The 27,368-nt window shown below is 39.6% G+C and overlaps 6 protein-coding genes across 11 annotated transcripts; 2 read left to right on the top strand and 4 right to left on the bottom strand.

Annotated features, from left to right (window-relative positions):
• The first annotated feature begins 457 nt into the window (after nucleotides 1-457).
• On the top strand, nucleotides 458-7,817 carry LOC119546911 (alkaline ceramidase). Its single transcript, XM_037853540.1, has 5 exons — nucleotides 458-978; nucleotides 2,721-2,977; nucleotides 3,047-3,184; nucleotides 6,430-6,722; nucleotides 7,478-7,817. Exons 1-5 carry the CDS (start codon nucleotides 850-852, stop codon nucleotides 7,546-7,548), a joined length of 888 nt encoding a protein of 295 aa, XP_037709468.1. The 5' UTR covers nucleotides 458-849; the 3' UTR covers nucleotides 7,549-7,817.
• Nucleotides 3,840-6,036, bottom strand: LOC119546910. The gene is made up of 2 exons (XM_037853539.1): nucleotides 5,623-6,036; nucleotides 3,840-5,457 (listed from the first exon to the last, which is right to left on the bottom strand). Exons 1-2 carry the CDS (start codon nucleotides 6,012-6,014, stop codon nucleotides 3,876-3,878), a joined length of 1,974 nt encoding a protein of 657 aa, XP_037709467.1. The 5' UTR covers nucleotides 6,015-6,036; the 3' UTR covers nucleotides 3,840-3,875.
• A 55-nt stretch (nucleotides 7,818-7,872) lies between the features above and the next one.
• LOC119546912 (6-pyruvoyl tetrahydrobiopterin synthase) lies at nucleotides 7,873-9,892 on the bottom strand. The gene is made up of 5 exons (XM_037853541.1): nucleotides 9,811-9,892; nucleotides 9,375-9,746; nucleotides 9,187-9,266; nucleotides 8,304-8,449; nucleotides 7,873-8,238 (listed from the first exon to the last, which is right to left on the bottom strand). The coding sequence occupies exons 2-5, from the start codon at nucleotides 9,440-9,442 to the stop codon at nucleotides 8,026-8,028; spliced, it is 507 nt and encodes a 168-aa protein (XP_037709469.1). The 5' UTR covers nucleotides 9,443-9,746; nucleotides 9,811-9,892; the 3' UTR covers nucleotides 7,873-8,025.
• Nucleotides 9,893-10,518: 626 nt separating this feature from the next.
• Nucleotides 10,519-25,610, top strand: LOC119548804 (kinesin-like protein KIF14). 3 transcript variants are annotated; one of them, XM_037856383.1, is made up of 2 exons: nucleotides 10,519-12,065; nucleotides 23,553-25,610. In XM_037856383.1, exons 1-2 carry the CDS (start codon nucleotides 10,620-10,622, stop codon nucleotides 25,473-25,475), a joined length of 3,369 nt encoding a protein of 1,122 aa, XP_037712311.1. In that variant the 5' UTR covers nucleotides 10,519-10,619; the 3' UTR covers nucleotides 25,476-25,610. The 3 variants fall into 3 exon arrangements, with proteins under 3 accessions (XP_037712311.1, XP_037712313.1, XP_037712312.1); XM_037856385.1 differs by lacking the exon at nucleotides 10,519-12,065 and adding an exon at nucleotides 22,712-22,813; XM_037856384.1 differs by lacking the exon at nucleotides 10,519-12,065 and adding an exon at nucleotides 23,018-23,137.
• LOC119548806 lies at nucleotides 14,173-20,509 on the bottom strand. 3 transcript variants are annotated; one of them, XM_037856391.1, is made up of 2 exons: nucleotides 20,032-20,509; nucleotides 14,173-14,369 (listed from the first exon to the last, which is right to left on the bottom strand). In XM_037856391.1, the coding sequence occupies exons 1-2, from the start codon at nucleotides 20,186-20,188 to the stop codon at nucleotides 14,215-14,217; spliced, it is 312 nt and encodes a 103-aa protein (XP_037712319.1). In that variant the 5' UTR covers nucleotides 20,189-20,509; the 3' UTR covers nucleotides 14,173-14,214. The 3 variants fall into 3 exon arrangements, with proteins under 3 accessions (XP_037712319.1, XP_037712317.1, XP_037712316.1); XM_037856389.1 differs by lacking the exon at nucleotides 20,032-20,509 and adding an exon at nucleotides 15,065-15,504; XM_037856388.1 differs by lacking the exon at nucleotides 14,173-14,369 and adding an exon at nucleotides 17,758-18,493 and having other exon boundaries at nucleotides 20,032-20,500.
• LOC119548805 (PI-PLC X domain-containing protein 2) lies at nucleotides 25,549-27,111 on the bottom strand. 2 transcript variants are annotated; one of them, XM_037856386.1, is made up of 2 exons: nucleotides 26,938-27,111; nucleotides 25,549-26,879 (listed from the first exon to the last, which is right to left on the bottom strand). In XM_037856386.1, exons 1-2 carry the CDS (start codon nucleotides 27,011-27,013, stop codon nucleotides 25,999-26,001), a joined length of 957 nt encoding a protein of 318 aa, XP_037712314.1. In that variant the 5' UTR covers nucleotides 27,014-27,111; the 3' UTR covers nucleotides 25,549-25,998. The 2 variants fall into 2 exon arrangements, with proteins under 2 accessions (XP_037712314.1, XP_037712315.1); XM_037856387.1 differs by having other exon boundaries at nucleotides 25,549-26,884; nucleotides 26,938-27,067.
• Between the last annotated feature and the right edge of the window lie 257 nt (nucleotides 27,112-27,368).

Here is a 27,368-nt window from a genome sequence, read left to right as displayed (position 1 = left end):
GAATACATTAACAAAGTGTAATCCTTTTTGTCATTTATTAATTAACTTTTTAGGCTTATTTGAAAAATCCTTCTACGATTTTCTATCACAGAGTGTTTCAGGGGTCCATAGCCTAACCGTCTTCCACATTTGATAAAGTTGCCATTTGCTACACCTGCCAGAACTGGTGAATACCCTAACTGATATTTGTAAACTACAAAGGGAAAAGAAATTTTGGTACTGAAATGTATAAACTATTTGTCCTTTTGAAATCACATTTGATACTCAAATGTATTAAAAGTTTTTTGTTCACTTTGCACATCATTTACGAAATATTTAAAATATTTTTATAATAAAATAACGGTATTCGTTATTTCAGAGGGAAAAATATCACGATAGAAATATTTATTTTTATTCCGAAAATAACGATATATTGATACTTTGATACATTTCTTACATCCCTAGTTGTTATTGTTGTTTATTATTATCGCGTCGTTCGTTGCGCGCTGGGGTTTATTTTTTAAAATAGTGCACTTTCTTGTGCGTCTCCGCAGTCGTAGATTCTTTGCCTACCCCATAAAAACCAATTATATCCTTGCGTAACCGAAGAATAATTTCAACTTTAATTTAGCCACGGGACGGAAATCAATTAACAAAGACACGCAAGTGCATGCACACTGCACCGCTATTATGCAAAGTGAGGCATTGCAGCTGGCCTAAAATTGCAATTAAAAAAAAAAAAATAAGGAGAAGAAAACCCATGCAAAAAGTGCCTTGGCAAAACGAGAAATCCCTTGAAAAGCAGCTTCAGCTGTGACTGTGATCTTTGTTTTCTCGGTTCTCCATAGTGTGGGTGGCAAAGTGGGCGGGATGGGGGGCGGTGGGTTGCTGGACATCTACGCCATGGCCTGGGAGCACCTGAGACCCGGAAGTTCACCCGTCGATTGGTGCGAGGGCAACTACTTGATTTCATCCAATATCGCAGAGTTCGTGAACACGGTGCGTATGTGCAATTTATTTAAATATACTTGCTTTGCTCTAGTTAGTTAGATTGGTTGTTTCTGCCACTCGCACAAAGGCAGCTGTGAATTTTCCATATATGTTAGGCCTTGACCTTTTCAGAGTGAGAACGTAAGTGTAAACAAAAGATGCTGCTTGCCACGCTTCGTTTGCGAGAGCGAGACGGAGCGCTAGAGCATTTTCGCAGTGCGACACCCGGAAAATGCTGTTTTCTTATCGCAATTAACCCCTGTTGTGGCTCACACACCCCACCGATCGATATGAAACTTGGTATATGGGCAGAAATAGACAAAACAAACGGGTTACCTTCAGATTGTAAGTCCCAGACTCTTAAAAACCTCCAGAACTTTAAAATATTGTCCAGTATCTAATATAAAATTATTCCTGTTATCTTGCTTAATTAATATTATAGTTTATATTTTAGTTTTTGATTTAGTTGATAAGGAAAGAAGAACATAATAATAAGTTTTAAGTTTATTTGTAGAAATGTTTTATTGATTCAGATATTAAATAACTTAGTACATGGTACTACACCCAGAATAAACATTGAACATGCAAGCAAACGGCGGCTACTGATTACAATTCTGATTAAAGTTAGTTTTCTAGCAAACGTTACTTGATATGTGACGGATTCACTTTCGTTATGTCTTATCAATAATAATCGCCCGATGTTTACCGTTAAAACGCAGTTTTACTGAACAAACAACTATGGTAAAACAAGATCAAAACATTGACGAAGCTGTTTAGATCTTGGTTTACCTGGTATAGAAAAGACATAAATAGTTTAATATTTCTAGTTTTCAGCCTCTTATTCTCAAGTCCGAAAGGTTATCAAACCCCGACCCTCTTATTCGAGAATTCATTAGCAAAATAATGTCGACATAATCTTTTGTTTGTGTGTTTGAAATAAAACGCATTATCGTTCATTTCTTGAATATTGGGTCAATGGGGAATACAAAAACCTTACATAATTATGTAGAACAGCAATTGAAATGATTGGTGATACACTTCCGCTTGCTAACGATAACAAAATGGTCATCTCTTAATTGGTTTCGGTGTCGTGAGTAATCGTTTGTGGGCCAATGAAGTGCAAGTCGTTTAAAACGCATTTCGGCTTTGTTCCAAATGAGTTTGCTCAACAGATGGTTGAATGACCTCCGATCTTGACACTCCGCTGCACAATAAAAAAGCGGCATTAGTGATGAAATCAAAGCGGGACTTTGCTTTATGACTATATGACTATACTCACTCGTAGATATCAAACATGGGAAATATGAATAATGGTGGCCTAACCCATTTCGTTATCAATTGCCTTAATATAAAACGAACATATAAGTATTTCTTCATCCACACTTTAGATGTGATAATTGCCACCCTTCTCACTTTGTTGCCCACACAAAACAATTGCAGGTAATTCAATTTGCTCAGAAATTAACGTGACAGAGTGCAAATTGTCGAAGTGACACGTAAATGAAGGGAAGCCCAACATTATTAAATATTTAATACATAATGCCAACGCATATATGGTAAACAGATATATACAGAAAGAAGAAATACAAATTGATGATTTATTACAACGAAATTCTCAAAAATAAGGAAATGTTAGTAGATAAGGATTATTGCTTAAAATAATAGAGCTTAGATATGGATTCTATATATCCCTGTGGGTTTAATCTTAATACTAATGATACTAATTATAATAATTATATTTCCCCTTCCAGTTCAGCAATATCTTGTTTATCCTCCTCCCGCCCGTGCTTATAATGCTGTTCAAGGAATACGGACGCTTTGTAACGCCTGGAATCCATGTGCTCTGGGTGTTGCTCATTGTTGTTGGCCTAAGTTCAATGTATTTCCATGCCACTCTGAGTTTAATTGGCCAACTCCTCGATGAACTGGCCATTCTGTGGGTCTTTATGGCGGCCTTTTCTTTATTCTATCCAAAGCGCTATTATCCGAAGTTTGTGAAAAACGATCGGTAAGTAAAATGATATCTTGGCCTGAACCCCTATCTAAATCCCCGACTTTCGGTGTTCTTTGTTTTTAGCAAAACCTTCAGTTGTCTCATGTTAATGTCGGCGATAGCCGCAACCGGCTTGTCATGGTGGAAGCCCATTGTTAATGCCTTTGTTCTCATGTTTATGAGTATTCCGACCATGGTAATGCTCTACACGGAACTACAGAGGTGAGTCTATCTTACGGACTCCATAACTCGTAAATCTGAGTTTCTTATTGATAAGTAGAAAGTTCTGATTTCCCGCCTAGTGACCCGAAATTAAACAGTCCATAAATCATGTATCTATCTTCACTCATCCTTGTTATCATATCATTTATGCGACTGTATTTTATCGTTGGGAACAAGTGAACTAAGCTGAACTGAGCTGCTAGTCGAATAGATTGTGAAACAATTTCAACCTTATCAGCACTTATTTACTCAATTTTATTTTGTATCATATTCGATTCGGAATGAGCCGTCTAGGTCAAAGATCGAAACAAAAAGGTGTTTCCCTGCATCGAGGACACATGTTCTGAGGAAAAGTGTCGGTTTATCAATCAATCATATCACTCTATTCAAGTGCGTAATTATGATAAGCCTGAAGCAGACCCACTATACTATTACTTCACTCAAGGGTTTATTGTTTATATTGCTTTAGGAAGCTAATGTTCCACTGAATACTCCCCTGGGGATTTATGACTGTCATAGATTTGAGTACTGTTTGACGTAACTGGGTTATAACTGTGAGAAATTACAATTCACTATGCTTTGGCAATAGATTTTAATTACTCTTTCTAGTTTTCCAACTCACAACCTTAACATGAAAATAAGTGATGACAAAATATTAAGTTTTATACGATTTTTATTATTACTTCAATAGTTAAGTATAATCTTCACTAGGCTTATCTAAGCTGTCCTTACAAATGCAGTATTTTTTGGCATTCTTTTGATTTATGCAATTGGCGTCGTTTTTGTACGAACTCAGCCGACTTAGATCCTCCACATTTATGTACTTAAGCTTCTGAGTGCGAGTATTCCAACGGACAGTGGCCTCGAAAAGGGGGTTTTTTGGACTGGTTTTGAAGGAAATTATGTAAACGTGCTCGTCTTTATCAGCTGGCTTATAACCAGTGGATAGGATCGTTTTGCGGTCTGCTTTTTCAACACTTTCCAAGGTAAAATCATGGCAAAGGTCGCTGAGATCATGGCTAATTAAATGATCATTCATTTGCTGCACAATTGCCTTGGCTATATCTTGCACATAGTTGGCATTTGTGACGGTTTCGGTGGGCTGACAACAGCACCATTTCTCCTGAATTCCGGCCATATGGCAAGTGCGATTGAAGGGCAGTTCGAGGAATAGCGATTGACAACTCTTACACTGCCTTGCCTTGAGATTATCCGGGAAATCAGCCACCGATTTTTTATCCAAATGGAGCAAATGCAGCAGAGTCATGTAAACATCGAAATTAGAGGATAGTCGATTCTGGTTCGTCTTGAGATTCTTTGCTAGATGGGGATATTTGCGACGGAACCAGGGCGGTAAATAGATAAACATCATGGGCATGCGTTCCTCAAAATAACCAGTAGAGGCCAGTCTCAAAGTATTGTATCGATGGCCATGATCACTCATCAAAATCACTATCGATTGCCCGAAGAGATCCGACTCCTCGAAAGACTTTAGATACTTCATGAACAGATTTTCCAAAGCTGTGGCTCCCTCGAAGTGATCGTGCGTGAAGCTATTGCTCCAGATCATTCCAAACATCGGAGTTCTGCCCAGAAATCGATCGATGAACTGCTGGCCAAAGTCCCAGACATAACTGAAGCTGAGATGACGACCCACACAGAAGGGATATCCATAGTCTTTGGTCACCTTAAACTGTTTTTCGATCGCCAAGAGTAGGGGACGCAGATAGTAATCGGTTGGCTGCTTTACAAAACCCGGTTTTAGATAGTTGAAAGTACTTATAGCTTGACAATCCTCGGCGAAGGCTGTTGTATAGTTGGCGTGTTTGAAACGCTTCCAAATAAAGTTTAGAGAGTCCAGACAGCCCGCCTTCTTAACGTCACAGAAATGCTTTACTCCTTCTTCAGAATCCCCTGTAAGCAATGCCAGAAGATTGGGAAAGGTATTATCGCCCACTTTATTGTAGCCTTGCATTTCGAACCACCCCGGTTTACTAACGAATTTGTAAACCAATGGCATCGCTCGCCGAAGATTTATTCGCGATGTGGAGTCCAGTCCCATTATAAAGACACTTGGTTTGGGATCCACACTTTGTTGCTTCACAAAGTCCTTAACCTTTTTCTTTGGCAGGCGGTCTTCAATGAACGAAATGGCATCCTTTTGCAGCAACTTTTGATGATTCTTCGCGTCCTTCACATAGCATTTGGTGATCATAAAGTTCGTATTTTTCGGAACATACTGGTGGTTCTTAAAAGTTCGTACTCGGAGCTCCCTGGAAGATACCAAATTTATGTTATTGATAAAATAATAATATAGGAAATAATGCTATAAGATCGATATGATTTTTGAGGGCATAGTGGGTACTAGGATGGGAATAGAAAACATATTTTTCTGCTTCTTCGGGACTTGAACAGTTTCGTATAACTTTTGCACTTACTTGTAGGTGTCGTCTGGTTTCCTGACAAAATTATCTCGTGATATTTCCCGATACTCGCACTTAATGGTGGCATTCCCCTTTGTTTTCAGAATGGGTTTGGCCAGGTGCTCGTGTATGTGCAATCGGTACTGATGTGTCTCAAAATCGAATTCACTTGTAACCATATCGCTGTCGTTGTGGCAGTGTCTCAACTTTTTTTTATGGAAACCTCTCATAGTATCCCAGGTAAAGGGATTGACGGCAGGCATCTGGCAAGCCGGACTGTTTACATAGTACTTTTGGTTTCCTTGAGCATTGTTTTTATTCCAAAAGCCTAGACATAATACAACGAAAAGGGATTGAACCACCTTAAGCATCCGATTCATGATTACCACTAGTTGAAACATTTTCATTTTTGACTCAAAAGGTTCGGTTCATAATGGGATTAGCTACACCTAGTTTACTTTAACTGTAAGTAAAAGTAAGAGTGGGTTTTAAGTCCCTTTAAAACTGAAAATGGTTTACTTTGATAAGCGATAAGTTACTTTTGGTATACTATTTTTATATGAAATCTAAAACTTTTTTTTTAATATTTGAAAAACAAATTTTTTAATACTTAAAGATATTCAAATAGAGCTGATTAAAGTTTAAGTTTGCATTTGTTTTATAATTATTGTTACAAGACAATTTATTTTTACGTTGCCATATGTTTTCAAATACCATGAGTTCTATTTTACAATCGTAATTGTTTGGCATTGTCTTGTTGTACTAGGAACTATTGTTTTTAGTCATATTTCTGATATGTTTTTATTGTACAATCCCATACAGAGTTAGAGACCAGAGGGTTTACCGCCTCGGAATCCGATCGACGACAGTCTGGGCCGTGGCCGTTTTCTGCTGGATTAATGACCGGGTTTTCTGCGAGGCCTGGTCGGCGATCAATTTTCCGTACCTGCACGGCTTCTGGCACATTTTCATCTTCATAGCCGCTTACACGGTGCTGGTGCTGTTTGCCTATTTCTACGTGGAATCGGAACTGCCCCAGCGACAGCCGCTCCTCAAGTACTGGCCGAAGAACGAGTTCGAATTCGGGATACCCTTCATATCGATCAGGAATCCAGGTAAGGCCCTGCGAAACACCATCTAAGGAGGAGGATCCTGGAGTGAAGAGAGCAGAGAAATGACCAAAGACCATGTCGATAATATCGTAAATGCTTTACAACCATAAACAATTATTGTAAAATTACAGAAATGTAATTGTGGCGCACACATTTTATATAGCTAAAAACACTTTATTAGCCATAGATATATTTATATAGCAAACGAATTGGATTCGCAATTGTGTCTAAAGAGATAAGTCTGTTAACGCATTAAGATACGTTGCAACTGAAAACTCAGGCCTAAAACAAATAACAGCAGAGCTTTTCTTAGTCCTCAAAAGGACGATCGCTCAATGTAGCTAAAAAAGACATATCCCAAAAAGATAAGATATCCATACCAAAATTAGTATTTCCAATAAGTTCAATCGAAGTCTTCTAAGCCGTTCTATGAGTATCTGTTACCATCAGACTGTGATATGTTATGAACTAATTCATCCCATGACTTCCAGAACAAACAGTTCCTAAGCTTTCCCAAAGACACAAACATGTTTAACTAGGTTGTCAGTACCTGAATGTTTTATTTGTTTTGTGGTTAATGTTCTCTCAAATCTTTGCATACTTACAACCTACTAACACCTACTAATTCTGGATTGAAAAGCCATGTAGTAATTACTAACCACAACTAAACCCCAAAGTACACTAACCAAAGTAGTTCGTTGCTCAGAGTATGATAAAACTTTAAATGATCCGAAACGCTACCTTGCTGATCCCCACAGATTCGAAAGATTGGCTCGTCTACTGCAGCCTGTACCTGCAGGACTACGACTACAAGCACGGAAAGAACTAAAGCAAGATTTCGGATAGAAAGGCCTAAAAGCCTTTTCCAAACAAAGACAAAAACACAGCGTGATATAAGTTAGTGTTGCAGAAGGAGGAACACCTAAATTAAATATACAATACACCCGATAAAAATGTAGCTTGTCTATATTATATAGCTGCCATATCTAGAGCATTACTTTAGGAATTATGCTTTACCTAGTTTAATAAATGTCAACAAATGTACTGCGTTAAATTCAAACTCTTTTGTTTTACCCCAATAAAGAATATTATTTCAATTGCTTTTGTATTTATTCATTAAAATGTTGCATAAACATACATTACTTCTACAAACTTTGTAATTCGTATAACTTTTTATTCCCTTACATGGTAAGTGTCTTTTTCTATGCGTGTGTGTGTTAAGGAGGTTGGGTGAGTGTTCGCTGAGCATTGGTCCAATAAAATTCGTTAGGCAATGTCACAAGTTTCGAATGTAAATTCTGTTTCTCTAATCCGAATCCGATGATATATTGGTGCAGGAATCGAGAGCAATGCGTTTGTTGATGGGATTATATATGCCATTGAGCAGATAAGGACCGCGGTAGGTTATGATATTCTTGGGTGTCTCATGGATCTTCACCTCGTACAGCAGTTCGGGTTTCTTGAGCTGCAGGCGGATGTTGTCCCAAATGTAGACGGCCAAGTTTTCTGTGGTACTGGGCTAAGGGATTATGGGGAAAATATATTTAGTACGGTAAGCTGGGGTCTGTTTTGCAAGTAATTTACTGTATCGGCAAAGTATTCCACATCCTTGTCGAGATTTTTGTGGTCCAGACGCTTCATAATCACCGTCTCAATAGCCTCCTTTAGCTCCGTGATATTAAGCACCATTCCAGTTCGCCGATCGATGGGACCACGAACGGTTATCTCCACTGAAAAGAAAGAAAAATCATTTAGATATATTTTAATACTAATGTGCATTGAAATTAAGATTAATTTTGTAATTGTAAGACGGATTTTTGTCAAATTTCGGAGTCAGATTCAAAAGCTTTCTTGAAATGGTTAGTTCTATACTTTTGAAATCTGTTTTATGATACAAGAACCTAATATAACGCCCTTCTTTTGGATTTAAATTTCATAAGCTTTTAAAAAATTCAAACATATCAACACTTACGTTGATTTTAAAAATTTTATTATAAGAACCGCTTAATATTTCCCTTTTCTAATCTTGAAATGGTCATATACCAGAAATTCGAAACAATGGACCAGTCGAACTTTAGTTTCTTTGGGCTCAACTCATATAGAAGTAAGAAATAATAGACTAGTCTGATTTTTTTGGGTTTAACCTATAGAAAATAAACAAAATAAGCCTAATCTCTAATCAGTGAATATTTGCGCCATATTATGCTCGCCTAGAGCATTATTCATTATCAATCCTCGGTTGGCAGTCACATATTCGATTACCTATAAGCGTTGAACTTGAATATGGCTTTGATAAGCGAGCTTGTCGGCCAAGGTTTTGCTATGGTTAGGCACTTTTTCGGTCTCGGATTACCAATAATGCTGGGGGATATACCCGACTGAGCCTGGGTTATATGATATATTTGCCAATTTGCGGGTAATCAGGCATTTAAATGTACATATTTATGGAGGGGGGAGTATTTTTCACCTGTATAGTTGTGTCCATGGCCATGGAAATTATTGCACTTTCCGAAGACTTCCAGGTTCTCGGCATCGCTCAATTGGGGACTGCAAGTAGAGTCAAAGGGAATCAATATATAGATCGAACTTAATTGGTTTGCAAACTGTGATTGAATCAAGCAATTGAATAGATTCAATTTGATTCAATTTAATTACCTATGAAGACGATGACAGGCGCTGAAAGTTTCGCGTCGAGTCAGGAAGGCAACAGGTTGCTGCGACATCTTACAATCGATTTATTTGATACCAATATATGTGGACTATACTATATATCTGCGATTAGTCAGCTTAGCACGCCTTAGCACTTTGTTACAATGAATGCAGCTGGTTTTGCAAGTCGGGCCTATTTATATGGTATTTGGTTATTGGGAGAACAAGGAAATTATTGGAATTGAGCCACAAATGCGGCGACTGCTAAATCACAACAAAAACAACGCGTTCGGAACTAGTTACTTCTGAACTTGTTTAATCTTATTGCAGCTGATTTGCGTGTTTTTTTCTGGGTTCTCTTTAAATTGTTATTTTTTGCTGTAAGGAAACGAAAGATGAAATGTTAGTCCCTGTTTACCTAGTAAATAGAAAGGCGACTCACCTTTATTTGCTAGCCAATTGTTTAATAATATTTACTTTGTCTACGTTGCTCGTCAACAGCTGTTCCCGATAACAGAGAAGTGCTATCGGTCAGGGATGAGGAGTTCGCACTTATAGTGACTGTTCTCAGTGACTTGGGTTGGTGAATAATTTTGACTGTTCTCAGTGACTTAACTTGAAAAATAATTTTACTAGCGAATAGAACAACTAGAGAATCACTTACAAGGAAAAATATTACTTTAATCATAACTTAAGCTAGAAATACAATTTAGGATTAACCACACAAATACGGAAGCTTAAGAAATGGCGGTTAGGACTAAGAAGTTTGTTCTTTTTGACTTAAATAAGTCGATATCATAGTAAACTTTTCAAAACACAACTTTTAAATGATTTTAAAGGATGCATGACTCACTCATTCTGTACAATTTGACTAAACCCATTGATTCATAAATACATTGCTTTTTTTTCATATAGCCATTGTACATAGGAACAGATTGTGCATTGTTAAAAGCATTTCTTGCATTGAGGACTTTTACAGATAATTATTTTAGGGAAATATTAATGCACAAGTCATAATTACAAAGTGACCGTTACCAGAGCACTTTTAAAAAATAAAAGTTTTCCATCCCTGGCCATTAGTGGCGTTGCCAGATCAGAACTCGAACCTCGCTCTAAGATCAACCCTGCTTTGTTATCGATCTACGTTCGTCACTAGAAAAAAAATCAACAAACGACGCCGCGCAATAATTCGAAACTTCTTGCAACTATTTAATAAAACCTAGCAAAAAGGCGGACTTAGCCGAATAAAAGATGAGCAACAAGAGCACACCTGTGCGCCAGCGCATTCAGCAGTTCCAGACGCGAGGCTCGCACAAATCGACGCCGGCGTCTGAGATTAGCGGGCTGCGCAAGAAAGTGCTGATGACGCGGACAGAGGATCATCGGGATCAACTGCTAAATACGGCCTTCAATGGGGGAAACACCACCCCGCAGCCCAAGCCCAAACCCACATCCCTAAATGCCTGCTACACGCCCTCATCGCTCTACAGGAATGCCAATAATACACCCGGGAGGACAAAGACTCCCGGCACTGGGAAATCCAGCTGCAGCAGGCCCAAGGATCGGGACTCCATGATGGACTCCTGCCTTAGCGTCTCCGAGGAGAGCAACATGATTGTGGCCGTGCGAGTGCGTCCACTCAACGCCCTGGAGTGCACACGTGGTCAGGTCACCAATGTGGTCCAGGTGCATGGAAACAGCAAGGAGTTGACCGTCCAGGCAGGCAGCAGTGCCGACTCCTCGGCCGGCGTGACTCATTTCTTTAGCTATGACCAGGTCTACTACTCCTGCGATCCCGAGCGCAAGAACTACGCCTGCCAGGCGAAGGTCTTTGAGGGCACGGCTCGTCCTTTGATCGACACCGCCTTTGAGGGCTACAATGCCTGTCTGTTTGCCTACGGGCAGACGGGTTCGGGCAAATCCTACAGCATGATGGGCATTGAGGCGCTGGACGATGCCGCTCTAGATGGTGGGCCACCACACGACGAGGCGGGCATCATTCCACGCTTCTGCCATGAGCTGTTCCGCCGGATAGAGGCTGTGAAGAGGACGCAGCAACTGCAGGTGGAGGTGGAGGTCAGCTACTTTGAGATCTACAACGAGAAGATCCATGATTTGCTGAGTGTTCAGCATGCGGCCGCTGCATCTGGGGAATCCACTCCCGTCCAGCAGCAGCACCACCAGCAGCAACAGCGACCGGCTCTAAAGGTGAGAGAGCACCCCATCTTTGGACCCTATGTTGTGGATCTGAGTGCCCACTCGGTGGACTCGTACTCGGCACTGCGCAACTGGCTGGCCGTGGGCAACTCCCAGCGAGCCACCGCATCCACAGCTATGAACGACAAGAGCTCACGCTCGCATTCCATCTTCAATATCGTCCTGAACCTCACCGACCTGAGCAGCGATGATGCCTTATCCTCCGATACGGACTCGGGCTCAACATCCTCGCTCCGGCAGACACGGCGCAGCAAGATCAGTCTGGTGGATTTGGCGGGCAGCGAGCGCATTAGCGTCTCGGGTTCAAATGGCGAGAGGATCCGCGAGGGCGTCAGCATCAATAAGAGCCTTCTAACGCTGGGAAAAGTCATCGCCGCTTTGGCCGATTCCCGCAAGGCCAGCGGGAATGGACCCCTGGGATCTGGAACACCCAGCACCTTCGTTCCTTATCGCGAAAGTGTGCTCACCTGGCTTCTGAGGGTAAGTGTTGCCAAATCGGTTCTAACTGCGTTTGTACTTATCAACTGGGTCAGTGGACTGGTCTACTTTGACTGATGATAACTGCTTCTTATTCTTCAAATTAAGTCCAAAGGTACTTTGGTAATATTTTCAACTATTGAGCAACACAGGGATTAAGTTATAAAATGTATTTTTAATATATTTTAACATTTTTGGATAGCATATTGTTCAGACTTAAAAAACATTTTTTACCTTGGAAAAGCTAGTTTAATAGATTCTCCTGTATTTTGAAGCCTTACGATACTTTTCGTAATTTTTCCACCTCCAGCTGGTCGGTTATCAACACTTTCGCTTTGATTAGCCAATGGCCCACGGAATGAGGTCTCCTCACAATCAGTAATTACCCGGAAAGCAATCAGTACCTAGAACTGCACTGGGAATGCATACGACACGTTGACCTCGATGGAAAGTACCCACGATAGTCTTAAACAGACCAATATTTACATAATCTGAATTTAATTTTCCGTCGATCTCGTGATGTTTCCGCTAACTCTTTGTCTAAATGATCATTGTCTAAAGAGATATGATCTCTTGATGAATGTCGACGCCCTGTCTTTTCAGACACGCGAATTTGTCTTTTATGATGTCTGCATTTGTTTGACCAGGTCCTATGATAGATGTTTGTTTGTGTTTGCTTATCCAATTAAATCTTATGCTCGTTACTTCAAATAAAATAAATACACAAATTGTGTGAAAAGTATGAAGAAACGGGAAGAAGATAAGGTTAAGCTTATCAGGACTTTGCAGGATAAAATATATGTTTGTTATTTCTACATTTGAACTTAGCTATCATTCGTTGGTTTATTTTTCTTAGATAAAAACTCAGACTCAGTTTCTTATTTATTGTTTCCTTATCATTTTTCATAGGGAAACTTTTTATCTGGGTCTTTAAGTTGAATCAAAGACCTCCCCGCGCCACAATCAATTGAGTGATTAAAGCCTTGGCTTCTTATCACATAAATTCAAACCTTTACTTATCTACTTTATTCGCTCATATAATTTACGACCTGATACAAAGGCACGTGTAGGCGTCTCAGAAATTTATTTTAAGAAAGCCATTAAAAGAAGATAGCAGAAGCTTTGTTCACTTTGTTGAATCTTACATATATCTTTCGTTATGAGACATTAAGATAGAACATAATAGAATAAACAACCCGAAGAAATTGTGTAATTTGAGTAACGAAACAACTTGTTTTAGCAAAGATTACATAGTTGGAAGCTTTTAAGGATTGATCATCACTAAATTGTTATAGAAGAGTCATGGGACTAGATTACAGAACTGAATCACCAATCAACTTAAATATTTTCCATGTTAATTATCATTACATAAACCACGATTTGCTCACGATGTAAACTCATTGTTTGAACTTAGATATGCCTTCTATAGTATCACATGCTACGTACTTATGTGTGTACTTCTGGTTAACGACTGCTCTCAAAGGAAAATCACGAGCCTTACCACTTTTGTAATATCTTTATTCTTGAAGTATTACAAGGTCGGTCAATAGATTATAAACAGTTTTATATAAAATAGGTAACTGCGTCTAAATAAAGATGCACTTGACATTCTACGACGTAATTTATAACCATTACTCCATATTCTATGAGTAATTAATGGGCGCCAGAGTGAAAGGCTCTTGACTGAAGGTACTACAAAGTCCAAACACTTGTCTATTTTCCCGAAACCCGTTCCACTAAGTGTTGTTTATTGTCTTGCCACTTTAATTTTAGTTACGGTAGTACGCCTCAGAGAAGCCCTCAAAAGTTTCAGCTTAATATATGGGCTTTGCCATAAAAGGTAAAGACAAGAATTTGCTAGAATGGCGTCGAACCCAATTATATAATAAACAAGTCAATAAAGAGCCCTTCAGATCTTTTTTTAGTAAGAAAAGCAAACTGGAAGTTCAAGCGACCTTGTTTGAGTCCATCTGTGATTGTGATTATACATTTCTCGTCGTCCAACATTTCTGGAACTGACTATCTTTAAGTACTTTTCCTATCTTTGCATAATAAACACAAGTATTATGTACATCTAACTGCCACCCCAGCGATTTAAAAATACTTTGCAGACAGTGTTTTCCTTTTTTATTTTTCCTGGTGTACTCTGGTACTAAAACAATATAACACTTGATAAGTTATCGCGTCTCCTAAGTTGTGACACCAACAATTTCAATTGTTGCTGTCGTTGTCGCCGTTTTCCACATTTACATGCCGTAGGTTCGCATTTGCAATTGCCCTTGCTCAACTTTTTTCCATCCTTAAGAGCTGCAATAAAACAATTTAATAACAATTTATGAATACTTAATGTAGATAGTGGGTAGATGGGACCTAGTAACTTTCAAAGTGTTTAGATGCAGTCCACGTTAATAACGTAAATCAACCAAACTCAGAACATTACGCACTAATCAGTGATTATAGACAGTTAGATAATTTACAATACCTTGTAAATAATAACAAAGTTATTGATAACAGGCTATAAGATATATAAGCCAGCTTTCATTATTCAACTTATTTTAGAATCCGCTCGTTCCCAGTTCTATAATTGTTTTTATCTTTACTCTGAATGCTTAAATTAGATAATGCAATTTAAGATCTCGTAGAATTTCAAGCTATAAAAGAAATTTACATTTTTCCATAACATGGGTAATTAAAACTAGAAAGCGTTTTTGTTTGTAGCTATAATCAGACACCGGGTACCGTAAAGATATAACAACAATTCTTGCACAATTCATTATCTTATGATTCAATAGGTAGTACTCACTCTATATACCTATACCTATCATTAGGTGGCTAACCCATGGTATAATTAAATTGGACAAACAATAAGGCACTTAAATTTAAATTATTTTGTTTTGTTAAATCATTTTGTGAAAGGTCGTGACTGTTAGCTAACTGTATTAATCATTGTATTTTAAAAAATAGGTAAATTTATCATTTGTTAAAAGCCTATTATAACTCACCTTGCGACTTGACTCCTGTGGACGTTCTTAGTTTTTTTAACAGACGGTTCAGCATTTTGAAAATGCAATCGGAGCTTTTGAAAAATATACACTTTTTTCTCGTTTGATTTTGTTTGTAATAATTATTTCTGAACTGTGTATGACCTTCACATGGCTGGAGGAACTTTGAAACTGCAAGTATCGAGCGCCAAGCCTGCTTTCTAAATAAATTCCAAGCTAACTTGCTCGTGTGCAAAGCCCCTAGAAACCGCAGTGAATTTATAATCAACCCAAACTCACTTTGGTTAGCCACAAACAATGTTTAGATAGCGAGTGGATGTGGAATTCCAAAATTAATCCAGAAACATCGAATTGAATGCAAATGGAGTGAGTACACGGTTCACACGATTTGATTGTTTAATTTTTTGATTCATTGCATTCGAATCGTGTCTAATACAAAAAGCGTGCCACCAGGGAATACGTCATTATATTATTTTCATAATTAGTAACAGGCGGAGGTCTGTCGCCAATGTGAATTTTAAAGTAAGCCACGTTTGTAGTTCACAAATGAATGCTAATGAACCGTATCGAAATAATGAGGCATATAAAGCCGTAACAATATGAATAATGTCAGAAAAGCTTTGCACTTATTTCAGATGATAATTGAACAAAACTCATGATTTTTCATTGCAAGCAGCTGCTTTTTAAATAATAAAATTTACATTAAGTGAAGAAAACTGTCTAGAGGAAAAGGTATGAGAAAGCGAAAGTTTAGCACAAGTTGTGTAACCTATTTAATTGTAAACACGTTTGCAATCTATTTAAGAAAACAGCGTGTGGTTTCGGATCACCTTTCCCGCATAAATACAATTGTTATTTAAGCCTGCGAATAGTATTGTATTTCAAAACAAAACTCAGGATTTTTGCTTTGAGGCAGTTGCTATTTAAATATTAAAAGAGCTTGGATAGAGTGGGAAAAACTGGCAGGAAAAAATATCAAAAAGCGAAAGTTTTATACAAGTTGTGTAACCTATTTAATTTTAAACACGTTTGCAATTTATATAATCATAATAATAAAAATCAGTTCAAGTTTCCCGCATAACTACAATTGTAATTTAAGACAGCGTATACTACTATACTTAGCTTTTTTACCCTCCAGGCAAGTTCTACTCTCCGAGGCAAGTGGTTAACATTGAATATAAAATGAATCGAATTCATTGTACACACAACTGAATATATGGCTTCCCTCCATGAGTTGTTTTTCTCAAATCCCGCTTTCCCCGTACACCCCATTGCAAATACCGATGCATACCCGTTCATACAAGTAAATATAGCGTGTGGGGCTATTCACAATTTGATCACCCCGTCGGGAGTCCAGGAGAAAGAGCAGTTTATTTTGATTAAGCCTCAGGCTGATCTCATCCAAGCGTGTCAAATGTTTATTGCTCTAATTCAATTCAATTTCGCTGAGTGGGAACTAATTTAGCTAAGGTTATGTTTGGACAAACTTGGATTGTTGGAATAAAAGATCTAGGAAATCATCTATGTATACCCTCTTCACACGGTCAAGTTCCAGGCCGGTTTATTCGGGTTCGAGGTGATCTTTTCTGGGTCAGACCAAGTTCCCAGGGTAATCGTTTAGAAACTGACCTTAGCCATCAAGTATTACCTTAATTTAATATTTATCTTTTATTTAACTTGAGGAATATTTTGAGATTAGGCTACAATAGACGGATTAACTTCAATTAGTAAACTGGTGCGAGACGGAAAGGTTTCCGTAAAGATTTGCATACAAAATTATGGAATCTTTTGGGAAAAAGTGAACCAGTTTAAGTCGGTGGTCTTAACTGACCCACCGCAATGTACTTGGAACAGGTGTCATTCATTCAAAGCTAGTTCAAAGCAGTTTTCCTGAAAAAAATGATAGTGCCTTTTTTTTAACAACCTACATTTTTCCATCTGTTAAAAGAAAAGAACAATTTGTAAATAATTTTTTTTCATTTGTAATTTTATTGATTTTTTATAATTTAAATTAAACATTAATATATAATATATACGATATATAACATTGTATAAATTGAAAATTTTCTTGGTACCTGCAAGCAAATTTTTTCACAAATCAATACATCTTTTGATCAATTACTTAAATAACTAATGCAAATTTTAAATCGTTTTTATAATATTTCCGTCTTGCTATTTGCACAGTTGAGCCTGAACACCACATAACCTAATAATATTTTCTGTTTTACAGTAACTATAAGTTGTGTTAACAAAATGTAACTTGGCATAAACTTTTGAAACACTTTTAACTTGTACATATATAGCAATATTACGATTAATTTTGACACTTGCTCGGACTGTGCAATGCTCAGTTGGTAGTACAATAAATATAGGGGAATGTCTAATATAGACAAGGATACAATAAAAATCGGGGGTCCAAAGTATACATAGCTACACATATATCGAAAAAATAATAATTATCAACCTTAATTGGTGCCAATGAAGCATTTTCGTTTTCTAAATGTTTCATAACTTCTGGTTTAAATGGTATACCTGTAACTAATCCAAAAGGGTCCAAAAAAGAAAAAAAAATGAACTTGCTTTTAAATTTTCTACTGCAATATACTCAGTCTCGTACGCAAAATAGAAAATTTAGTTTTCTGCTATTTTTGCTTCCCTTGTTATGTGTTTGTATACATATATCATTTTTTTTGTAAGCTTTTTTCACGATGTTTTTGTTTGCCTAAGGTCAAAAAAATGCGTTGGTCAAGCGGGGCAGGTTCTCGTTATTTGATTTTCTCATCGTGTGGATAAACAAATTACTGTTTATAGTTGTAGATAACTGCGAAGTTGGTGTAAAAACGAAATGGTAGCTAATCGGTAAAGGGAATTGTAAATTGGTATCAAGTTCAAGTTCTGGCTTCTTGTAAATGGTAGTGTATTCGCGATGCGGAAATGCTGGGGCAACCACTCAATAAAAAAAAAGGGTACAGTTGCCTTCGATTTTTGTAGCTGCCGATGCTGTCTCGCTTCCTCTTTGTCGCACAATCTTCGTCTTTAACAGCTTTTTTCTCTTTTCTCCTCTGGTTTTTCTTTGTTTTTGTTGTTGTTACTCATTCAGGTTTTTCCTTTCTTCTGGTCACATTTAAATATATATGTATGTATGGCATTTCGCGACTGTCTGTGGGGAATCGTCTGCAGAGTAGAGTCGTCACGCTCCCACTCACACCTTGCAGCTTTGGGGGACGGCAAGGACGGTGGATTGGCTGTGATTGTGGGCGTGCTCCAGCTCATGTTCGTGCATGTCCTCCTCGTCCTCGCAGATGCTGTCATGGTGCTTCCGCTGCTCCCGCTTGCGCATGTAGTTGATGAGCGGCCGCTTCTTGTGCTCCTTGCAGAACGGACAGTCCTTGCGCATCTGCTTCTCGGACTTTATCTGTTTGCATTTCTCTGTAATCAAGAAAATGGGATAGGTCACTGGTTAATGAAGGTCGGTCGCAGTGTTTGCTGTTTGATTGGCCTCGTCTGTGTTTTTTTGCTTCCTCTGTTTTTTGGCCTACGTGCGTGCCCACTTGAACGCCCTTCTGGGCCGCCAAACAGCTGATTTGACTACGTGACGTCTTGAACGCACACCGAGCGTCACTCTGTACGATCCCCCACCCGTGTATTTCCCGTTATTTGATATGTGACCCTGTGACACAAACAGCTGTGATTTAATAATAATCTTAATTTTTAAAGATCTATACTTTTTATTTAATATTTTAATTATTTTTTATTAATTTAATTGTGTTGCTCTTGACTTCCTTAATGCTTAGATGACCTGCCTTTGTTAATTAAACTATTGCTTTGATTGCTCAATTGACCATGTTAAATGCTAAACGGTTATTATTGATTAAGGCCCAGCCGATCCATGTGGAAAGAATCTATTCATTGCCGCTGATAAGCGACCTTGCATAATCTATAAACGTATACACTGGGAAAAAAGGGACATATTTTCTAAGTGCACTTCATTTAAATGTAGATTTGATGTAAGCCACAAAATGTAAGGCATACTTGGCAACATGAAAACTATAGATTATCTCATTTTATACCTTTAAAAAAGGAGTGTTCTTTGTATTCTGAATTTATTAATGTTCTTATACATAAATGATATATTTTATTTCAGTGTTTTTGATAATGCAGTGGGCATAATCAGTCCATATACTGCACGGATATAAGCAAAAACAAAAGTTTACCTTCCGCACACCTCAGTTTTGTTATTACGCTTTAATTTTGGCACACAAACACAATGAAGCCCTGCTTTATTTGTCTTCCCCAAAAAAGAATCCATTGTTCGACCACCTGCTCAACTTTTGTGAGCCAATTCTGGAAGTACAGTCAAGCTTTTGACGTGTGTCTAGTTCATTATCGTAAAACAGTCGAATGCAGAATATCTCTTAATGGACTCAACTGACCTCGATAAGGTGGAGTTTAATCACCTCTTAAATAGCCGCACAGTCTACGTCTTTTGTTGCCTTTTATGATTTTTCACGAGTTGCGATATACTCTTTTATATACCTATCTCAATTACGCTTTAACTTTGAAATGCCGGAAATTTCCAACTGAACCTTGTGGAATTTTAGTTGCTATATGCAATAAACCGCCAATATCGTACAGCACGTGGATTTAAGCCGATATAAACAGATTGTAAGGGGGGTTGGTTGGTTGGTTGGTGTAGTTGATACTGCGAGTTGCGCCAAGAAACTTTGGACACCCTGTGTTTGTGCGCAAAAAATTAAGGCGTGTTCCGCCACATACATATGTATGTACACATGGGGCCAAGAAATCAGGCTGGCTATTTATAAATTCTTGCAAAAACAACAAACAACACACGCAATTCACAAATACAAACAAGAAACTTGCTTTGGTTTTATCTCTACTTTTCACCCAGTGCATTTGGAAAGCTATAGGTTATCGCCTTTTCGTGGACCCAGTTCTCTTCAAATTACCTTGCACTCGACTGTAGCAATCCTTGACCGCATGGGTGGAATTCGTGGACTCCAGGGTTCCGTAGGGGAACTGCTCGTAGTCCCGGTAGTATCCGCTGCGCATGGCCCCGCCATATGCCATCGTGGAATCGCTAACGCAGAATCCCCAAACATCCATGTCTATATAGCTTTTTATATTTTTCTTTTTATGGAGCGTTGCAGCAATCAGTTGTGGGATGGGATGTGGGTGTGTTTGCGCGGGTTGTGCGAGGTCGTTTCACTTTATCTCTCGGTTTTCTCAAGCGTCCAATGAACCCTCTGTTTGAATCACTTTGTTTTGTCTTTCAAATAACGCGTATTTTTATGCACATTTGCGTGGAATACACCAAGTCAAGGTATCTCAATGCAGTGGTTTTTCTTTATTTTTTAGTAAAAATTTCACCGAATTTCGATGTACTCTGGTGGAAGTCTCTCAGGAAACTGAAAGCCGAACACTAGAGTTACTGCATTTTTGTAGCCATCGTGCTTCGGCTTGTTTTGCTGCCGAGTTCGGGTCTCCCCTATATTTACTGCTGCTGTGTCTACGTGTGGATGTGTGCGTACAGTCCGGGGAGAAATAATAGGACATTCTCGAAGAATCTTATGCGTATCTGGTTGCATTGATTATAGATATTAAATATAATGATGGACCGCGACTTTTTCAGATTATGAAGTCGGATTTTCATGGGCAATGTTAGGAAGGCAACGGAGATGTAAGGACTTGAGTTCTACAAAACCGCGAATTCTTCAGTTAACTCCAAATAAACAACCCTTCAGCTTGCAATGGTTGGTAGGGTACTAAAGTTCTAATTAAAATGGCTTACAAACACCCTACTTGACTTTTTTGTTTTGGTACAAACCCAAAGGAACCAGGTCAATTGGATTTCAGGTGGGTCAGTTGGGTTTTAGGTTTGACAAACAAGTCCTTGAATCATCACTAATTTGAGTTTAGCAATAAATACCAATTAAATTAATATTATCTTGGCAAGGTAGAAAACTTTTTCTGACTCATTTTCCTTATATCAGAAAAAACTCTAATCTTTCAAGTGTTGTGCTGATATTTTTGTTCCCGCGATTGTAAGGTGGTATGTGCCTGTTTATAAACACGTATGTATGGCATTGTTTTTTGTTGTGTTTTCGCGTCTCGTGCTTGTTGAAGCTTCACCTTCCACCCGAACCCGCCCCTCGAGAGCTTCCACAGTGGTTACAGCTCTCACATGAGGCACAGTGGGACCCATTTCTCGATATCACTCTTGTTTAACATGCATCCATTATCCAAATGATTCATTCTACGTTAGTTTGATAATTTTTAATAAATGTTAATTAACTGGGGGCTTGAAAAATACTCTTGGAAGTTTTTCTCATTAGCGACAAATTGCTAATACCAAAGTGATGATGAAAAGCAGTGGTCATGAGAGTGATCTGACGTATGTATTTGCCGGCTGATCATCCACAGGATTGGCTGGATATATCTTTATCAGGTGCGCTAATCACAGTCTAGACTGCAAGCCGACCGTTCCATGATTTAGCCTCATTTATCAAAAGAAATTTGGTTGCCACGCAGTTTATCAATTTTTTTGAGTGCTAAAATTGAGGGTCTGATCGATAAACTTTCCATAGTCAAAGTGGACATGAGTTTAGAAGTGTGACTTTTGGAAGGCTTAATAACCCCACAAAACAAGTAAAACCACAAGCTGCAGTTTTTTCAGTAGCCCAGAGGTTAAATGTTTTCGTGCATTCTTGAAAATTTGCGTATATCTAGTGTTAATATGTGGTCTACGTCATTTTAGCCGGTTCTGACCAAGGTTTTGGTTGTTTTGTTTTATAAAACGTACCGCGCTTATTAGCGGCTTTTTGCGGTTTAAGTTTTGTGCACGCGAACTTTGGTCATTTGTTGGGGAGTTCGTGACTGATTTCTAAAGATGGGAGGACGTTCAAGAGCTATATTTAGTAAAAAATATTTTTTATATGGTACGCTTTGGTACGTGAATGACTAACCGCGATTCCCACCATTGATTGAATTGATTTGCGGTTAATGGACCCAGTTTCAGACGATCGGACGAATACGACAGGCCCCTTAAGGTCGTATACACTTAGTTAAGGAAATGTATGATTTGGTATCACTGTGCACGCCTACGCCGCTGCTGCTGCGCAGTTTGTATAACCATTTAGCCCCTTTCCGCGTTCTTCTCCTTGTTGGCCCACAGTGCTGACCTGCTTAATCAAACAAGTGTCACTTACGCACACTGTCAAGTATGTGTACTAAATAGTTAATACAGAGCTATGTATGAATGTTTTTTTATGTACATTGTACACAGGCAAAAAATATGATATGATATGAAACCTAAAACCAAGGTAAAAATTAATAGGAGCTTATGATACCATAAGCCCAGGATCAAATCCTGCAGCGTAATAAAAATAGTAATAACAGAAAATTGATCAGTTTTTACACAAAATTTTGCTTTTGTCCCAAATTTATATTTATTTAATCTTATCATATATTTTTTCTGTGTATATAAGTGCATGCAAATGAATTTTGTTGCACAACAACTCGTCTATCTCCTTCTCTTTCTTGGCACTGCAGTTTCTGATAAGATGATGATGATCATCAGTCGGTGCCTTTGTCAGGGTAGTTTTACGCAAACAGTTGGGCGTTGCCTTATCATTTCGACCGTCCTTATCACACCAAGTCCACAATCGAAAACACATACTCGAAGGTTTAGATTGTCTATTTTCCATTCCTTGAGATTTTCACGCATCTGTTGTGAGTGCTTTTGAGTACTTTACAGTCCACATGGGCTCAATGTTTACCGATTGTTAATCATCATACCCCTCATATAAAGGGGTATATCGCTTTCCAGAAAGTTGTCATATCAATATGATTATGACACCCGAAAGGGGAGTGTTTTAAAGCGAGACCAGCTCTTTAATTACCCTTATAATACAATTCGAAAATATATGTATTTATAAAGAATCAATATTTAAGTCACACCATATTTCGTATTAAACAAAGCCTATCGCATCGAAATGAAATGGACCATTTCCAATAACAGTCCCCTATAAAGAACCATTAAGATTATGCATACAAGTACGTTGTTTTCCGAACAGCCAATAATCCAATATATTAAAATGTCGTAATGTAAAAAAACTGAAAAACAAAGTGCATCAGAAAGTAATTAACTTGCATTTGCCTGCATAACTCATCCAATTTTATGGATGAGTTTTTGGATACTGAAATGCATTTTGTATTACTTATTGTATTTGCTAAAATTAGTGATGTATCTATTTGTTTTTATCTGTTAAGAAATATTTACTGCCTTGAATAACACCGAATAAGCAAAAAGTGAGAAAGTCAAAGCTGAGGTTTATCCCCATTTGCCATATTGACCCTGCCAATAAATAACTGGATTTACCCCAGAGATTAACATCAAAACAATTAGTCACCCAATCCCAAGATGCATCCCAAAGTTCTGTATATAACTTTTTCTGTCTCCTCTTTCCAGGAAAACCTCGGCGGGAACTCGAAGACCGTCATGTTGGCCACCATATCACCGGCTAGCCTTCATGCGGATGAGACCCTGGCCACTTTGCGGTACGCCTGCAAGGCTCGATCCATTGTCAACCGGGTGAAGGTGAACGAATCGCCCCACGACAAGATCATCCGGGATCTGCGCGCCGAAGTGGATCGCCTGAAGTCCCTGAGAAATGAGTATGAACGCCAGAGGCGTTTATCTGGCAATAATAACAATCCAGTGCCACGTAAGATCATTATTGAAACCTCGGTGGATGAGACAGAAGTGGAGGCACTGCGTCAACAGCTGGCTGAACGCGAAAGGGAGTTGAGTCGGGCGCAAAAGTCCTGGATGGAGAAGCTTAAGGAGGCGGAGGATCAGCGTAAATCGGAGCTGCGTGTCCTGAAACGCCGGGGATTGGCCCTGGAACTAACCGCCGAGCAGAAACAGGCCTGTCTGGTCAATCTCACCGCTGATCCCATACTGAGTGGCACCTTGTTCTATCTGCTGCCGCAAGGACTCGTGCGCATAGGACGTGGTCGTCTGCCAGGAGGGAGTGCTAACTCTCAGCCGGATATTGTGCTAGATGGTCCATTGGTGGCTTTGCAGCACTGCAGCATCGAACACGAGCGTGGTGGCAAGTTGTATGTCATTCCCGGCAGCGAGGATTTCGAAACATATGTGAACGGAGAACTCCTGCAGGATCGCCGGCAGCTATTCCATGGTGACCGCCTGGTTATCGGTGGCTCCCACTATTTTCGCATCTCCAATCCCTTCTGCTCGCAAAGAGGAAAGACAGACCATCCGGTGGATTTCCAACTGGCCCATCAGGAGATCCTGCAGAAGCAGGAGCAGCAGCTGCGCTCCGAACTGGAGGCGGAAAAGCGAGCTGCTCTTACGCGAATCGAGCAGGAGCGGGCTCAGCATGCCCGAGACTTTGAGGAGCGGCTGCAGTGCCTCGAACTGGAGCAGTTCAAGTACAAGTGCAACAGCGAGATGCTAGAGACAGAGCGCCAAGCATTAGCGCTGGCCCAACAACAGGAACACACTCCCCTGAGGCAGGAGGACGGAGTATCGACCCCAGCTCAGAAATCCACTATTCTAGAGGATATCCAACGCATCATGCTGAATCCCTCGGAAGAGAGTCTGCACAAGACCCAGTTGATGGTCAAGGAGGCCACTCAACGGTGTCGCCAGTTGGATCTGCCATTGGAGTTCCGACAAACTCAGACGCCCGATGAGTTTGGACTACTGCGCACCGTAATCCTGATCTTAGACAAGCAGCGTGGCCTCAAAGCCGAATGGCCCACTGCCAGGTTGGGTGTTTGGCTGGATTTGGTCAGGGACAGTGCGGAGCAGCAGGAGAAACTGAATGCTAGGACCATTTTCCAGAGTGTTGAGGTTAATTGGGAGCCACTTGATGCGGATCTTAATGAGACCCTAAGCGATACACACAATTCTAGTCGCATCGCCATAAATCTAAGTGCCATGAAGGATGTGCTTTTGAACAAACCGCTGAAAAGACTGCTCAATGTGTCCAGCAGCAGCAATACACCCCGACAGACCTCCACACCTTCACCTGGCAGCCAACTAATGCAGTACACCAAACGTCTGCTGACCTACGATCCCGAGGAGACGCCAGGTATCCAGAGTAGTTTCACCACGCTCGTCCAACAGGAACTGCTGACGATGCAACGATCCTCCCAGCGATTGCGGCGGCTCTGCGAGAATGCCCTCCTCGAGCGGGAAAACCAGCAGGACAACGGTGTACTGGCCGTCAGCCTGCAGGAGGCTCTGGCCCGAATGGACACCGTGCTCAATGGGATGCACACTTCACTGGCCCGAGCGGAGGCCACTGCAAGTGCCACCTCGCCGACGAAAACACAGAAGGCTGTGCGATTTCTTATCGATTGACGACGATTAGTTCGCACCTTGGACTAGATTTTATACTGCAATGTGCTTTGCGTTTGTTTTTATGTTTTTAAATATATATATATATTTTGTATATTGGTTTTTAAAAATAAAATATTGATAGCACCAACGAGAAAAGCTGACTTGTGATATTATTTACATTAACGATTTTTAAAACGAAATTTTGAGCGACTGTTTTAGCAATGACAAGGTCGAGCCTTAAAAAATAAATTAACATCTTATTCATATGGATCTATCAGTGGCTCATTTAAAAAATTGTTTGCGCATAGAATTACTAACTTGAATATCACTGGGTTTATACCATTTGCCTCTACAAAAGCTTATCACGAGTTTACCAAATGAAACATTTCTCGATCTAAATATACATAAAAACTTTGCTTTGTAATAGAACCCAAATATTGGTTTATAAAAATATAAAAAGTGTCATAAGCTCATAATATTGTGTACCCAACCCTACATCAACTCTTTTCCAATACATATCTGGCACAAGGTAGCAGAACATCTTTCAAGAGGAATGCTGTTCCTGATTCTTGGCCATTCCCTCCTGTATCTTCGTGTTTAGCTCCACTACCCAATTGCAGAACTGCCCGTCTTTCAGGTTGACGAAATCGGCAAGGAAGACATTCACTGTAGGATCATCTTTTGGTTCGAAGGGGCCCGGAATCTGCTCCTGAATCCATGGCTGCAGCTTCTTGTCCACCCGCTTGGCTGTACTTTTCAGGGTGAAGAAGAGCCGGAAAGCAATATAGCGGCCTGTGGGCGTGATGAGGCACTGGGAGACGTACCCTTGCTGGGGTTGTCGCGACAGTAGAGAGTCTTCCAGAAAGGATTGCAGCTTCTTGACACTCGCTTTATTAGGCCATGGTGTGGGCCAAGTATAGCTGGGCCAGAATCTTAATGGCAAGGGAATGGGACACCGTCTATAGATGATCACCAGGCTGCGTTGCATTTCCGCACATCGATTCAGAGTACAATCCTTGAGGGAACCATCGACGGTGGAGTACAGACGATGGCCAAAGAACTGGATTAGATCCTTGTGCAGCTGCTGGTGATGAGCCACTGTCAGGGCGTAAAAGTGCTGCAGGTCTAGAATGACCAACTCCTCAGGATGGGAGTCCACAAACTGTCGAATCTCCAATAGTGGCTCGAAAATCTCCATTGCAAAGAGGCCATGACAGTAGTAGAACTTATCATCCCTCTGGGCTATCCTCAGGTCAAAGTAGCGCACACCCAACTGCAGTTGTTCCAATGTCCCGGTGTTCTGGGTTTTGCTCCAACGGCGCACGAAGCAGGGAAAGAAGCGATGCCATCGCCTTATGGCCTTTTCCGCGTCAGGCGATAGTTTGGACTTGCTATCTATGCCATATGTCATTGAATTGTGGGAACCTATACTAGAATGGAGACGCCTTAATTAATTCCATTAGCGGGGTGATCTCATCCATACCTGGAATGGCTAGATTGATGATGGACAGGTCGCGCAATTCACTTGGCAGATCCCGCATCCAGTGCTCCTTGGACATGGTGCTCCTTTTCTGATAATAAAGCCGAATACCGTTAAAGTTGATTTGATACTACGGTCCATAAATAATCCGGAGGCTACCAAATGGGGGGGTTTATATTGCGTAGTATTTTTTTTAGGGCTGCATTACTTTCTGGCATTTGTTAAATACCCCCCAGTAAACAAAAACAGCTGATTTGAACCCGCGGAAAATTTAAAATAAACACAAGCTACAGTAGATTTTCTGTAACTCGAGCTACTATTAAGTTCAAGTCGAAGTTTTTTCATTAGAACTTTAAAACAATTCACTTTCTTAGGTGAAAGTTGGACAACAAATTATGGAAATATCAAAAATAAATATAGCTTTATAAAAGACA

This window comes from Drosophila subpulchrella, chromosome 2L, assembly GCF_014743375.2.
Source record: "Drosophila subpulchrella strain 33 F10 #4 breed RU33 chromosome 2L, RU_Dsub_v1.1 Primary Assembly, whole genome shotgun sequence".
Classification (NCBI taxonomy): Eukaryota; Metazoa; Arthropoda; class Insecta; order Diptera; family Drosophilidae; genus Drosophila; species Drosophila subpulchrella.
The sequence above is the reverse complement of the archived record's forward strand: the minus strand, read 5'-3'. Positions and strand labels throughout refer to the sequence as shown.